This window comes from Vairimorpha necatrix, chromosome 3 (assembly GCF_036630325.1).
Source record: "Vairimorpha necatrix chromosome 3, complete sequence".
NCBI lineage: Eukaryota > Fungi > Microsporidia > Nosematidae > Vairimorpha > Vairimorpha necatrix.
The window spans coordinates 620,758-635,637 of record NC_088818.1 but is presented as its reverse complement, the minus strand read 5'-3'; the positions used below and the strand labels follow the sequence as shown (position 1 = coordinate 635,637).

Sequence of the window (14,880 nt, the reverse complement as noted above, 5' to 3'; positions counted from 1 at the left end):
TTTAAATGAATTCTTAGATAATATTTTATATGCACAAACAAACATTGGTTTTAACAAAATTAGTTAAATATTTGAATATAAATTTTTACTTTATGTCTTCGTTGTAAAAAATTGCATTTTTTTTGTAGACATTACAACACTAGTTCAGTCCAGCAATCGTGTAAGCTGAAAACGCCGTCTCGATATTTGTATTCAAACGAAAATAAATCCAAAAGGCCGTAGAAGTATGAAGCTTAGGAATTTAGTATTAGACGTGGAATGCTTTCATTCTTCGTAAGTTTGGTTTAGTCGCTTTAAAATTGATATCCAATTCTTTTTTGTTGAATGTTTTTGATGTTGTTATTTTATCAACGCACTTAAATTTCATTTCCATGAATTCTTTTGAATTTAATATTATGTTATATTCTGTAATATGATTGACCCCAATTTATGATAAATAAAGACATGGCGAACACAAGAAACAAAAAGTCAGCAAGTGAGGACTGTGGTCAGGTGATCAGAATGATATGGAATGAGTTTAGTATTATTATGTATGGATTGAGAGAACAGGAAGGGATTGAATTGAAAGATATTTATATTTGGATTCAGAGGATCTGAGAAATGTAAGATAAAAACACAAGAGGGTGCTAAAGTAGTGAAGAAAGGACAGTGCATACCTCAAGCATTAATGGAGGATACTGAAAATTTTATTTAAGGACTGGAAAAGAGGAAGGTAATAAGAAGGTCGAATTCGAAATGGAGAAATCCAATAAGAGCGTTATGAAAGCCAGATGGCGGAATAAGGCTAGTGAGTAATTTGATGGCCTTGAATGATTTGGTTAAAAAAGATTTTTTTGGCTTTTTTAATATAAGAGACATAATTAAGAAAACACAGGGTTCAAAATATTTTACGGTAATTGACTTAAAGGAAGGATTTTAAAGTATTGAGATCGACGAGGCAGATGAACATAAAACTGCATTTGAATTTAATAGAAGGGTTTATGAATGGAATAGTATGGTTATGGGATACAAGAACTCCCCGCAGATTTTACAAAGAATAATAAATAAATTGTTTGAGAGACACTTGGGAAAAGGAATAGAAGTGTATATGGATGATATTGTTATACATGCAGCGACGAGAGGGAAGCACGATATATTGTTAGGAGAAGCACTTAGGAAGTTGGAAGATAATAAGATGAGGATTAATATTAATAAGGTACAGTTATGCTTGAAGGAGGTAAAGCTATTTGGGGTTACACTGAATGGTTTAGAGATAACACCGTCTGAAATAAAACAAAACGAAGCGTTAGAATTCCCAGAGCCACAAAACGTGTCAGAAGTAAGGAGATTTTTAGGATTAACAGGATGGTATAGAAGCTTTATAAAAAAAAATGCGAATTTAACGGTACATTTGACCGACAGTTTGAAGGGTAAGAACGAATGGAAATGGACAGAAAATATGAAAGTTGAATTTGTTAAGTTGAAAAGAAAGAGTACAGACAATGGGGAAGTTGAAGATAGTTAATTATGAAAAGGAGTTTTTATTGAGAACAGATGCGTCAGACATAGGAACGGGCGCGGTATTAATGCAAAAGAATGACGAAGAATAGTGGGTGCCGGTACATTGGGCTTTGTAAAAGTTTACTCCCACGGAATCAAGATACGGAATAAGCGAGAAAGAGATGTATGCGGTCTACTGGGGAATCAAAAAGTTCGAATATGAATTAAAAGGTCGTAAATTTAAAGTTGAAACAGACCATAAAGTTTTGATAGAAATCTGGAGAAAGCCACAATTCGATAATAATAGGATTAATAGGTGGATAGAAAAGATTTAAGAGTTCGATTTTTACAATTGAGTACATGAAGCTAGATATAATGGTAGTGGCCGATGCGTTAAGTAGAGCGCCTGTTGAAGAGACTGAGAAAGAGGAAATGATAAAGAAAAGAACAGTGAAACAAATTGAAGGAAAAGAGAAGAAACATACAGTATATGAAGATGGAAAGGAATACTGGGTCTTTGATAGTGGTATAAGAGCAGAGATACCAAAGGAGGAAAATAGGGCAAAGTTAATAATGGAATATCACGAAAATGGAGGTCATCGTAGTGTTGGAAGTGTTTATTATGCGATGAAGAAGCTTTACTATTGGTTAGGGATGAAGTCAGAGATTTATAATGAGTTATTGAAGTGTGAAAGATGCCAAATTTATGATAGGAAGAAGTCGGGCGGATGTGATTTTATTAGTACCAGTAGATATTTAGAGAAAGTAGCTTTTGATTTGATTGAATTTCGCGACGAATGTAGGTACGTTTTGATTGGTGTTGATTACCATACTAGACTGATTTGGGGAATGAGCATCAAGGAAAAAAGTCTCAGAATGTTGCTTGGTTTATAGAAAGTTTATGTAGGAACGGAAACCGACCAGAGGAAATAATAACCGATATTGGCAAGGAATTTGTTAACGAGGATCTTAGAATATTATGTAGAAGATTAGATATTGCTCACAGGAAGATAAGCATAGAAAGCCACCGTAGTAATGGACGTGTAGAGAGAGTAATAGGAACATTGAGAGAAGCTATTTTGAAAATCAAAGGCGATGATTTTGACGATAAGGTTATGAGAGCGATTGATTTGTATGAAAATAGTTATCACAGTGGGATAGATTGTACACCTAAAGAGGCAATTATAGATACTAGTGGAAAAGTTATGATAGAAAATGATCCTGAAGGAAGATACAGTAAGAAGTTTGTTAAATGGAAGAGAGAAAGGTTTTACGGGAATCAGCAAGTACGAGTAGCGAAAAAAGAAAATTTGAAGGGATGTACTAAATATGAAAAAGGACGATTTCTGGAGAGGGGGAAAATTTACGCGATTTGTGGAGGAGATTCTTATATTGTACGATTGGAAACAGGACGGCTGGTGAAGAAAAGACATTATGATTTAAAGGGGGGTTGAGTAAGTATGAGATTAACCGTCTTAAAGGGGGATGTTATATTTTGTGATATGATTGGCCCCAATTTATGATAAATAAAGACATATTATGTTTTTTGTGACGATTAAAATAGAAGCGTATCAATATAATTATGTTTAAGCTTTGTTTGAATATTTTTAATTGCAAACAAAGGCTTATGTGCTTAAGAAAAACAGTTAATTTTGTAATTGCCTTATAATCAATGTATTTGTATGATCTTACCTTTCGCTTTTAGATCCCGTTATTATTTACCTTATTTAGTCCCATTGAAAATAAGGTTTCTACTTTACATGAAATGTCTTAAAAAATATCTTGGCTTATTGATAACACAGGTGTAAACATATAGCGCATGAGGTGCCCTTAGCCCAGTGGTAGAATGCTATGCTTCCATTGAGCAATGGCTGGGTTCGATTCCCAGGGGCACCAAAATTGTTTCCACTTTCTATGATGCAGTTGGAACAACTCAGATGATGAAAATGTCCACGATAATCATTAAGTTGATATAATGAAACTTGTGTGTGTCCAGCCACAAGGGGATTAGCATCTAGTGTAGAAACGCACCTCAAGGCCAAAAAGCAGTATCGCCCTTTGGTGACTTAATGATACATAAAAGTATCTAATGGGTATGGCCTAGTTGGATCCCATGGCTGGTGCACTCTAGAGTGGGATTCTAGAGCTAACTAAGAGACTAGACGAAGTAGGGCAATAGAAGGTTTCGTGGACCCTATCCTACAAGATTCTGTAACGCGGTGGCCGAAACTAGTGGGAGACTGGTGGTCAACGCAGCCCAATAAAAACGCCGGGCTGGGGATGTGGTCGTGTAAGGAGCCGTGTGTGCAATACAGATGATTGTAGGGACCTTTGAGCCAGTACGATGATGTCTCTCCTCGGGTTATAGATAACCATGCCCGTTAAGTATATCCGCCGTGAGGTCACTCTGGACGCGATTTGAGGTATAAATGGAAAGTGTTCTCCTGGAGCCAAAGTCGAATGGATACGGCGGAGCTTGCTGCACCGGCAAGTTGTATGGAGGGAGTTTCAGTGAGTAAGAATCTCACAGTACCAGTTGGATGAGGATCACACCTAAATCCCTCTGGTCCCTATGTAAGGTTTCTCCCCACCTCTTACTTGCAAGAAAAAAAAAACATATAGCGCATGAGATCATAATTTAAAAATTGATGCGACGTGTAAAATCTTCAGGTATATATTTTTACATTTATTTTTAAAGGTACAATGATTTTTGATATTCCAATACTGTAAAGTAAAAAATTTTGATTAATGAAATAGAATACATGAAAATACGAATAGTATAATAGTATCATGTGTAGTGATTGCATACAAATTTTTTTTAATATTGTATCATAAAGGAAGATTAAAAGCCCCAATGAAAGTATACTAATATCACTAAGGAAGAATATTAAAATAAAATGTTTATTTTATGAAATAGTACCGATGTTGATGTCGACGCCTACACTGTCACGAGAGTGATTATACATCCAAGCAGGAAAGGTTCTGACTCCTATCTGGCAATTCAATTTTTCTAAAGTTGTATTTATACCTGAGAATTATAGAACAAGAAATGTTCAAAGATCTAATTACTTTTGTAAAACAACACCTCATAATAGGCGCTTTATTAACTTTGGTTTATTTGTTATTGTTTTTAAGGTATTATTATAGCATATTTAGTCAATGATCTAATGCCAATAGTTATACATTTGTGATACTTTAAATTATATGGTTCAAATTCCTTATATGTCTTCCTAAAACGTGCTAGTTTTACGCGATATTAAATGTAAATGATAGAAAAATGGTTACTTGAGTTATTTTTTCGTTTGTTCTAGATTTTTGTTCACAATTTTCGTGGTACGCACATGGATTTCAGCTCTTAAATGACTATGGATTCTGTGGAATTATTTTCGTCGGTCAACTTCGGGGGTTCAGCTTTATTCTCCATCAACAACAACATTTCTTAAACACTCGCCATATTTGCTAGTGTGCTTACTGCTCTAGCCCTTCTTTATCGCCTGAGTCTTCTTGATCGTATCCTCGTCGTTGTTACAAAGAGAGAAACTCAGTAATCTTCTTCAACACAGAGGGCTGGATTTCCAGCTCCCTAATGTACTTTCTGTGATATTTGGTCACCATCCCACCCAATGTCATTATATAAGAAACTAATCTTGTCATAGATTTATGTATTAGTCCCAGTTCATTTGTAAAAAGGTCATGTTTTCTTAGTTTTTCATTTTGTTTATATTAAGTCGATCCTGGGGGTTATAGCAACTTAAACTATTAAAATTATTTCCTCCTTCTTAACAAACAATAAAATATCAGGCTTATTATGTTATACCTCTATATATGTAAATATCCTCGTAGTTACTCTAATTTCCGCTTGATAATTCTCCATGATCTCTTGTACTGAGTGTCCACGTATTTTCTTTATCTTCTTAAACCAATATTTAATAAATAGTAAAAGATAGATGCATCTAACTGCCTCTTTGTGTCTTCTCATATAATCAAAATCAATCTTCAATCACATTTGGTACATAATGATCCATGGTATTCCTGTGAGATCCACAATTCGGACATTGTGACTCTTGTCCCCAGAAAATATTTCTATCTGTAGAAAGCAGTAAAATACTTCGGATCTCTCCTGATTGTTTCCTTTGACCGACTAGGGTGAAGAGTCCTTAATGCTTACTAAATTATAATTCAAGCTTAAAACAACTTTCATAATACTGAAAATAAATCTTTTGTAAAAGGTTATTTTCTTTCTTATCTAGTCTACGTAAAGACCTATAATGCTAAATACTTGATAGATTTTTTCAAATTTTAACGACAGTTTTAAAAATTAAGTATCTACCGCAAAAATAAAATTCTTTTATAAATAGTAAACTAGTGATGTAAATTGATAAAAGGGAATTTTTTCGTTACATTTATATAAATTTCTAAGGCCTACATTGTACAAAAAAATATTTGTTAGTAACAATTAAATATTGTAAATGTCAAAAATATTTACAAATACTACAATATATCACCAATGTAGATTCAATGCTTTGTAAATAAACTCAATTTATATGTTGAAATCTAATATGATGCAGCACATACATTGAAATTCCTTTATAAATATGATTTTATTGCTACATAAAAATTAAAAAAAATTACAAAATTAATTATATAAAAGTAAAAAAAATGAATAATCGAATAGATCACAACAAGAATGTAAAGTAAGGCATACCTAAAATATCAAAATTGCATATAAAGACCTACAAGTAAAGTATATCAAGAATAAATATAAAAATCAAAGATATATGTAAAAAAAAGAAAAATACTTGTTATTACAGTCGAAATCGAATAATCTAGTACTTGTCAGACATATTCACAAATCTGAAATTGATTACATACTTGGGTATGTTTAAATTAATGGGCGAACCCTGCGCAAACTGAATTATATAACAGAATAATTTTAATAATTTGCATAAGATATGCTATTAAGATTGCCAAGGCCGAAAGGGCATTAGTAGATGGGCACAATTGACAAAAAAAAATGTAATACTAAGCCATAAACTGTAGTTTTTAATACGTATTTATATCTTTATAATATGGTTATAGATACACCTGCTATGATCAAGCGAAATGGCATATTATACAATATAATATATAAAAAAAGGTAGTCCACTGTTGATGAAGAGACAATATTTTAAAGCCTTTATGTTTCAGATCTTCTATATAAAAATCATTTAGAAATCAAATAGGTAAGCAAAACAACATAATATCTTGTACAATAAAAGGCAAACAATAAATTGTGAAAATGTACTTGTACAGCCCCATGAAACAATTCCAAAATATATTTATTATATTAAAAAGATTTTTTAATTGTTTATAATGGAACAATAAAGTAATGGGGAGATTGGGGTGTGTCAAATATAATTGAATGAACTCTGCTTATAAATGGATTATACAATAATAAGCCACGACACTGCCATCTCCCCAAAAGTTGTTTACTAATTATCTAAACAGTGTTAACTGTTATCTCGGTTACCTGTTACGAATCCTTTCTTACTCTCTCTCTCCAACGAATTTTACATACAGAGTTTAAAGGTAAGAAATTTATCAATATGGTTAATGCACTGTGTTACGTCTCTTGGCAACTCAGAATGTTTTGAGTCTGTTGATTATAAATAATAAAATAAATAAACCCCTATTCAATGATAAATCCTTATATAAACAACATGGTGGAGAATAATGATCAACCCAGTATAAACAGGAAAAATTTATCCCAAGAATTGATGAGATATGAAATATTTAGATGGTTTAAAAAAATGGAATCATTGGATAAAATTGAGTATGTTTTGAGTAAAGCCAGTTACGAAATAATTGAATGGCACTCAACATTTATGGAACATACAAGAAGTTCCTCTATAACATATGACAAGTGGAAAGAAGCACTGTATAAAGAATTTAAAGAAGATGAAATTGAACTAGTGGATGTTTACCGCCTTTTTCAGAAAAAGGACCAGAATGCAAAAGATTTCATTGACGAAGTTAAAAAGAAATCAAAAGTAGTAAAAATGGACTCAAAAGAATCTATGAAAATTGTAATGCTCGGGATAAGAAGAGAATTTCCAAATTTAAGAGCATACATAACGAGCTGTTGTTCTTTAAATGATATCGACCTTAAGCGAGTTCTGATGATGGAAAAAATTGATAAAGAATTGAACGATAAGATAAGGACTATTTTGGGAAGAGAAGAAAAAGGAAATAAGAAATCTGGTCGTAATGGTTCTAAGGAAGTTAGAAATGATATAATTAAGCAGAAATACGATAACAAAAAGCAGCTTCAAATAAATGAAGTCTTAGAAGACTCAGAAGAGATGATCAATAAAGAGAATTTAGTTTATATCGAAGACTAAAAATTTTTAGTAGTCTTTGATACAGGATCTAACTACAATTTTATTTCTGACACAGTTAGATTAAAAGCTGGTTTAAAAAGAAGAAAAAACCATGTCAAATTGAAATTCAGAACCTGTCTTGAAGAAACCTTTGAAGTTAAGTATCATGTTTTATGTGACGTTTCTTATAAAAATACGAAATATCAGCTAAAATTTTTTATTTTACCAAAAGTATCCAAAGAAAAAATTTTGATTGGAAAAGATGGAATTAAAGTAATGATAAACTCTAAGGATCAGTATGAATGTGAAATAAATACAAGAAAAGACGCTATAGTTGTAGAGAAAGTATTTAGCTTCCCCAAGAAATTTGAATCTGGAATGGAAGATACGATAAAAAATTTGATAAAAATGAATTATATAGGCCCATCGAAGTCTACATGGCTAAATAACATTCGCCCAGTAGTAAAACCAGATAACAGTATAAGAATAACACTTAATTTAGTTGCACTAAACAAATTGGTAGAATTAGACAAATATAGCCTACCTAATATAGAACACTTGGTATTTAATCTGAGAGACAAAGAATTTTTTACAAAATTGGATTTGAAAGATGGTTTCTTTAACATTCCTCTAGCGAAAAAGGATCAACATAAAACTGCTTTTCGATTTAAGCATTTCTTGTATGAATGGAAAGTAATGCCAATGGGATTTAAGAATGCCCCGGCCATATTTCAGAGATATATGGATCATGTTCTAAAAGATGAAATAGGGAAGGCGTGTATCGTTTACGTAGATGACATCTTAATTTTCGGAGAAACAAGTGAGGAACACGATAGAAACTTATGCAGAGTAATAAAAATATTAAAGGACAACAATCTCAATATTAACGAAAAGAAAACAGTTTCAAAAGTTAATAAAATAAAATTTTTAGGATACAATATCGAAAGAAATAAAATATCGGCCGAAAAATCGAGAATAGAAGTTATAAACGAATTTCAAAAACCAGAGAATAAGAAAAAACTTCAAGAATTTTTAGGAATGATAAATTACAATAGAAAATTCATTCGCAATTGCGCAACGTTATGTGAGCCACTATACAATCTATTAAAGCAAGGAGTAGAATTCATATGGACAGAAAAACACCAAAACAGCTTCGAAAAATTAAAGGAGGTATTAAGTAAACAAATAGAGCTACATCAGCCGAATTACAATCTTGAATTTATCCTGGAAACAGATGCGTCAAACACAGGTCTAGGTGCTATATTGGCCCAGGTCGACAAGGGAGTCAAGGTCCCAATCGCATTTGCTTCAAGAAGTCTAAATCCTCCCGAAAGAAATTATTCAATAAGTGAAAAAGAATGTCTAGCTATGCTATGGGGAATGGAACATTTTAAATACTATCTATATGGAAAGGAATTTACTGCTATTACAGATCACAAGGCCCTGGAAGCACTTAACAAAGGAGAAATTAAATCTCTGAGAATCCACAGATGGCTAGATCGACTTAGCAACTTTATATTTAAAGTGATTTATAGAAAAGGTGAAGAAATGTCACACGTGGACGCTCTTAGTAGGAGCTTTGAAGGAAAAGAAAATATTGTTAACGAAGTGAAGGAAAGTGAACCTATATCAGAACAAGAAAAAATTAAATTAATATTCGAAAAGCATAAAGAAATGCTACATAGAGGTGCAAAAACAATTATTTATAATTTAGAAAACGAATATAAATGGCCTAATATCAAATCGCTAACCAAAAAGGCAATAGCTGACTGTACCATATGTAAGATGTATAATCCGAAGAAAAACAAAAAATTTATATTCGTAACAGCGTATTATCCAGGCGAAAAGGTGGGAATAGACATTATAGGTCCTATAGACAAAAATTATATAATAACAGGATTAGATTACTACACCAGAAAGGGATTTGCTAAGTGTATTAACGATAGGTCTGGACAAAAAATAGCCCAATTTATAATGGAAATTAATAAAGAGTTACCAATTAAAACTCTTGTTTTGGATTGCTCAAAAGAAAATTTAAGCAACTGTGTTAAAAATGTTGCAAATACAAATGATATCAAGTTACACTACACGACACCATTCCATCATCAATCGAACGGAAGAGTGGAAAGGTTTAATAGAACTCTACAAGAGATGGTATATAAAAACGAAAGTGACAAGTTTTTAAAAACAAAAGTAAAGAAAGCTATTCTAATTTATAATAATTCTTATCACGTAGGGTTGGGATGTACACCAAACGAAGCCTTAGATAAAGAATATGCAGAAACGGTTAAAAAAACACAATTTAACAATATATTAAATTATTCAAAAGCAACAGAGAAATTGCCGAAGGAAGAGGTCTTTACTGTTGGGAATACGGTTTTAATAAAGAACGAAAACGTGACAAAGGGAAAACCGAGATATTGGAAAAAGGGTTGTATCTTAAGTAAATTGGAAGGAAATTCATATTGCATAAAAATTGGCACCAAGTCTTACAAAAGACATGCTTCGCAACTAAAAAGACTTGTGGACGAGGAGCTAATTCTATAAGGGGAGGGATGTTGATTATAAATAATAAAATAAATAAACCCCTATTCAATGATAAATCCTTATATAAACAACAGAGTCAAAAATAGTATAAAACTTTTAGGCATAAAAAACAATAGAAACTTCTGGCGTTTATCAGATTAAGACCATTTGGAGTAATTTTACAGCAATCAATGACTAAATATAAATTAAAACATATCTAAGCTTCAGGTCCGCCCAAAAATATAGAAAATTTCACTTTAGTAAGAATAAAGAGACTCATAGAAGCCATTTTAACTATGAAGATAGATATTTTCAAAACGAAGATCGCAACAGCAAAATACTGTTGGTCTCTAAAAAAAAACTAAAAAACTTTTATTGTGATTAAAGAAAAGCCTCCCAGCAAATAAAAACTTCAACAGCCAATAACTTGTGATACACACCAGCATACCATAAAGGCTTTACTTGCAGGAGAAAAACTATCTCTTGGGATTAGAACCACAAACATTCCTATCTGTGACCTGCGTTAAGCAGGGTTCTAAGAGAATAACACGTCTGGCCCACTCGTCATTTTAGTTCCATACTAGTTCAACGTAAATGCTACGGCATCGGCAGTTTGCCATACTGTTGGTCCCTGGTAAAATATAGCATGAAATAAAAATGATATTATTTACAACATAAAAAACGGGCGTATAATATTTAAGAAGAATCTTTTTATTAATAAAATATTTATTAGTCTTTATTTTCTCAAATATAAACATTCAAGTATGTTTTTTAGATTGTTACAAGTATTAAATTCTATTTTATCGATTGGCTGATATTTCTTTAAAATTTCTTCTATTGTTGACTTACTTGGAATGTAAAATGTATCATTTTTCTGGTAAAAAATTTTCAAATTTACCAGTATAAACTCTCCCCCATTTAATGTTCCAATCTTTTGCTTCATTGGAGACAAAATAATTTTTCTTTTTAATTCGTCAATTAGATGAGAATCCTCATCTCCTCTAACTTCTAAATTAAAATTTCTGTTACGCTCCAACAAACTATTTTCTAGTTCTTTAAGCTTTTTTAGCTCATTAATTAAATTGGCCTTGAATTTTTTAGTCGCCATATTACATTTAATTAAAAATAAAGTTAAAAAAACTCTCAACACAAACGTCTCATTTGGGTTGAAAGGACTCTTTTTATTAAGAGCATTGTAAAAGCTTAAAATTTTCTTATTTTTTGTTATTTTATATATATCGAGGAAAAAACTCCTAGTTTTTAATTTCCACCCCCTCAAACCCACTTCATTCCCGACAATTACCTCATTACTCAAGATGTTGACATTTATATTATCTATTAAATCCTTGTTTACCGTGATAATACCAGATAAACCTATATTGTTTTTTTCTTCATAGAGATTATCTATGAGGATTCCATGAATAATGCCTATAATTTCTGAATCATAGGCATATTCTTTGTATAATTTTATTAGCTTAATTATTGATGTGTTTAATAAAATTTTATTGTTGTAGAAGTTTGTAATATGTGAATACACTGTTATTATCGCATTAACAATATTAAATTCAAAACTTTCTACTTTAAATATTTCTGAAGAGGGGACAAATGAAGTAATATCTAGAAATTGTACTTCAGCATCTTCTAAATATTCATTAATTATTTTATCCCCTCTTTTTTCATCTTCAATTATATTATAAATTTTTTTTTTCTCGTCAATTAATTCTTCAGCTTCATCATTTGTCGCCTTTTCTTTATGTATATTAAGAAGTTCTATGTCTGTTTTTTTTGATTTGTCTTCTTTTTTCTTTAAAAAATTTAAGTATTTAATTATACTTTTTTTTTCATGACAGCATTCATATATATTTTTTCTTAAGAGACGCACCCCAAATGGACTTTCATAGGTTACGGAATATAAAGTTTCGACGATTTCATTGATATTAAATTTGGGTTTTCTTGTAATTTCATTATAATCGCATTTAATTATTCTAAAATCTTTCTTCGTTAGTATATAAAATTTGCCTTTAAAAATTTTTACCACTAATCCTTCTTGAAGATTTACTAAAACTTCTTCCTTTAGTAAAAATTTATCCTTTAGGGAAAAAAAAATTTCTCTAGCCATCTCGTCGATTTCTTTCTTGATATTTTTGCAGAAATGTTTGAATATAAAATATCTTATAGCATAATCTTTAATCATGAGGGGCAATTTAAAAAATTATTTATTTATACAAACAAATTAATTAATGAGTAATATTTACAAAATTTTGTCAACATATAAACTATAAACAAATCAAAAATAAACAAAAAACAATAAAAGAAAAAGCTTACTTTTTACCATGTTTTTTGTTTATTTTCCCATTCCAGAATAGATTTGACATCTAAAAATCATTATTCGTAAATTAAAAAATTATAGCTGTAACAAGTAAATTTCAAAAATAGCCGACTATTGTGTTAATATATGTATTATACAAATATAAGGAATATATTTCAAATGTATGAATTTTATAAAAAATAATATTGTCTTGTTGGAGTATAAGACAATGATAAAATTCTAAAATAAGAAAATTTGATTATTATGTATATTTTTAATGTATATTAATTATCGTTCTAAATGAAAAATGAAATAATTGACAGCTGACAGTCGAAAAATAAACAAATTTTTTTCTTAGTATTATTTATGTGAAATTTATAAAAAACAAGTTAGCTAATTTTTTGCAGCCACTAAAACATCGAAAAATTACATTGACATCTTTCAAAAACCCAAACAGCGTGACATTTATTGTTCAAATTAATTAATTTTTGCATTTCCAGTTAGATGTCTAAAAAATGAAACAAAAATTTTTTATGGTAAATATAATGAATTGTTTAATTGATAAATATAATAGCAGAATAACAATTTAGATAAACGTATAGAAAGCTTTACTTCATTATGCAGAATGCATATAATATCTTACATGCATATGTTTTCATTTTATTACAGAATTTTTGTTATGCGATAATTTTTTCTTAGAAGCGATAAAGTAATTAAAATTTGACTTAAGAAATTTCAGTAATTAGAAATTTTTAGCTGCTTGAGAAGTTTCAGTAATTAGAAATTTTTATCTGCTTGAGAAGTTTCGATTCTTAATTTAAATATTTTCGGATTTTCTGTAACAAAATACCACAAAAAGCTTCGTTTTGTTTTAAATACAATTCATTGTGTTGATTTCAGATTTTAATAGGCGGTGAAAAGATTCTACCAAGAAAGAGACGAAGAGAATTTTTGACATTTATGTATAAATCCAATGATTTAGACTCATCAAACAACGATATTTTTCAGGTGTCACACTGTCCACTTGGTTTTTAGAACTGTATTTGAACAAGATTGCAAAATGCCACACTTATTCCCGTCCTTGAGCAGATCAACAGCCACAAGATACTTAAATAGGTCCATAATGTTCTTCGATCATTTGATGACACAAAGAGCCAATCTTTAATTAGCTTTACTGATAAAAATATTTTTACATTTTTAACTCAAAAATTTTTAAACATATCGTATTGGTACAATTAATGCATATTATTAATTTTATAGCTCAGATTTATTAGATCATATATTTTTGCGCATTCTAGATTTCGATTAACACGAATTTTTCTTCCTTTTATATCTATTCTAGTTTTGAAATTATCGTATGATTTATTTTTAACTTTTTATATGAAATAATTAAATTACATCAGCGACACACTAAATTGTTTGTTTGAAATGTTTAATGCAACAAAAATGTACATTATTGAATCATCTACAGAAGAAGTTTTAAAAATCTCATACATATTCTTCGTCGTACCAACTAGTATTTCTTTGTCTTGGTTGACTGTAATAATGCTTACGATATAACTGTCTAAATTATTGCTTTATGATATTTATTATGACAAGTTTTATATTTTGACTTTACTATTTTGATTGTTATAGGCTATATGACAATTGTTAGAAATGGAGCTTTTTCACTTTATGCCCCCCCCCTACATATATAAATACAAATTTTTAAAAAATATCCCTTTTTTTAGAAAATCAAAATGGAAAAAAAAAGGAGGAGAAAAAAAAAATTAAAAAAAGTACATAAAAATAATCTAATATACAAAAATAAATAGACGAATCATATCAATTTTATTATACAAATATAAATTTAACTCTATATGTCATCATACGGTCCAAATTTTTTACTTACTATTTTAATTATCATAAATAATAATAAGTAATGAAACCATACAATAAATTCATTTATTTGAACTTATTACAACGATATATAAATTAAAATGACGATGTAGTTTTCTTTGTAGCAATTTTAAAAAATTTAATTTTAGTGCCCCATTTTTATGCTTACTAACGAAGAAATAAATAAAACATACGAAGAAATTATTTATAAACTTCTTCAAGTAAAATGTTTCAAATGCGGGAAAGAAGTTAGGAGGAGAAAGCAAAGGGGTTACAATGTCAGATGCATTGGTAAAAAGTGCAAAAAAGAGAGGAGCCTTTTTGCAAATA

The 14,880-nt window shown here is 30.2% G+C and overlaps 2 protein-coding genes across 2 annotated transcripts; one reads left to right on the top strand and one right to left on the bottom strand.

Moving 5' to 3' along the window:
• Positions 1–7,343: 7,343 nt before the first annotated feature.
• Positions 7,344–7,859, top strand: VNE69_03197 (uncharacterized protein; the record flags this gene model as incomplete). Its single annotated transcript, XM_065473057.1, has 1 exon — positions 7,344–7,859. The coding sequence occupies one exon, from the start codon at positions 7,344–7,346 to the stop codon at positions 7,857–7,859; it is 516 nt and encodes a 171-aa protein (XP_065329129.1).
• Positions 7,860–11,100: 3,241 nt separating this feature from the next.
• VNE69_03196 (uncharacterized protein) lies at positions 11,101–12,558 on the bottom strand (the record flags this gene model as incomplete). Its single annotated transcript, XM_065473056.1, has 1 exon — positions 11,101–12,558. One exon carries the CDS (start codon positions 12,556–12,558, stop codon positions 11,101–11,103), a length of 1,458 nt encoding a protein of 485 aa, XP_065329128.1.
• Positions 12,559–14,880: the final 2,322 nt, after the last annotated feature.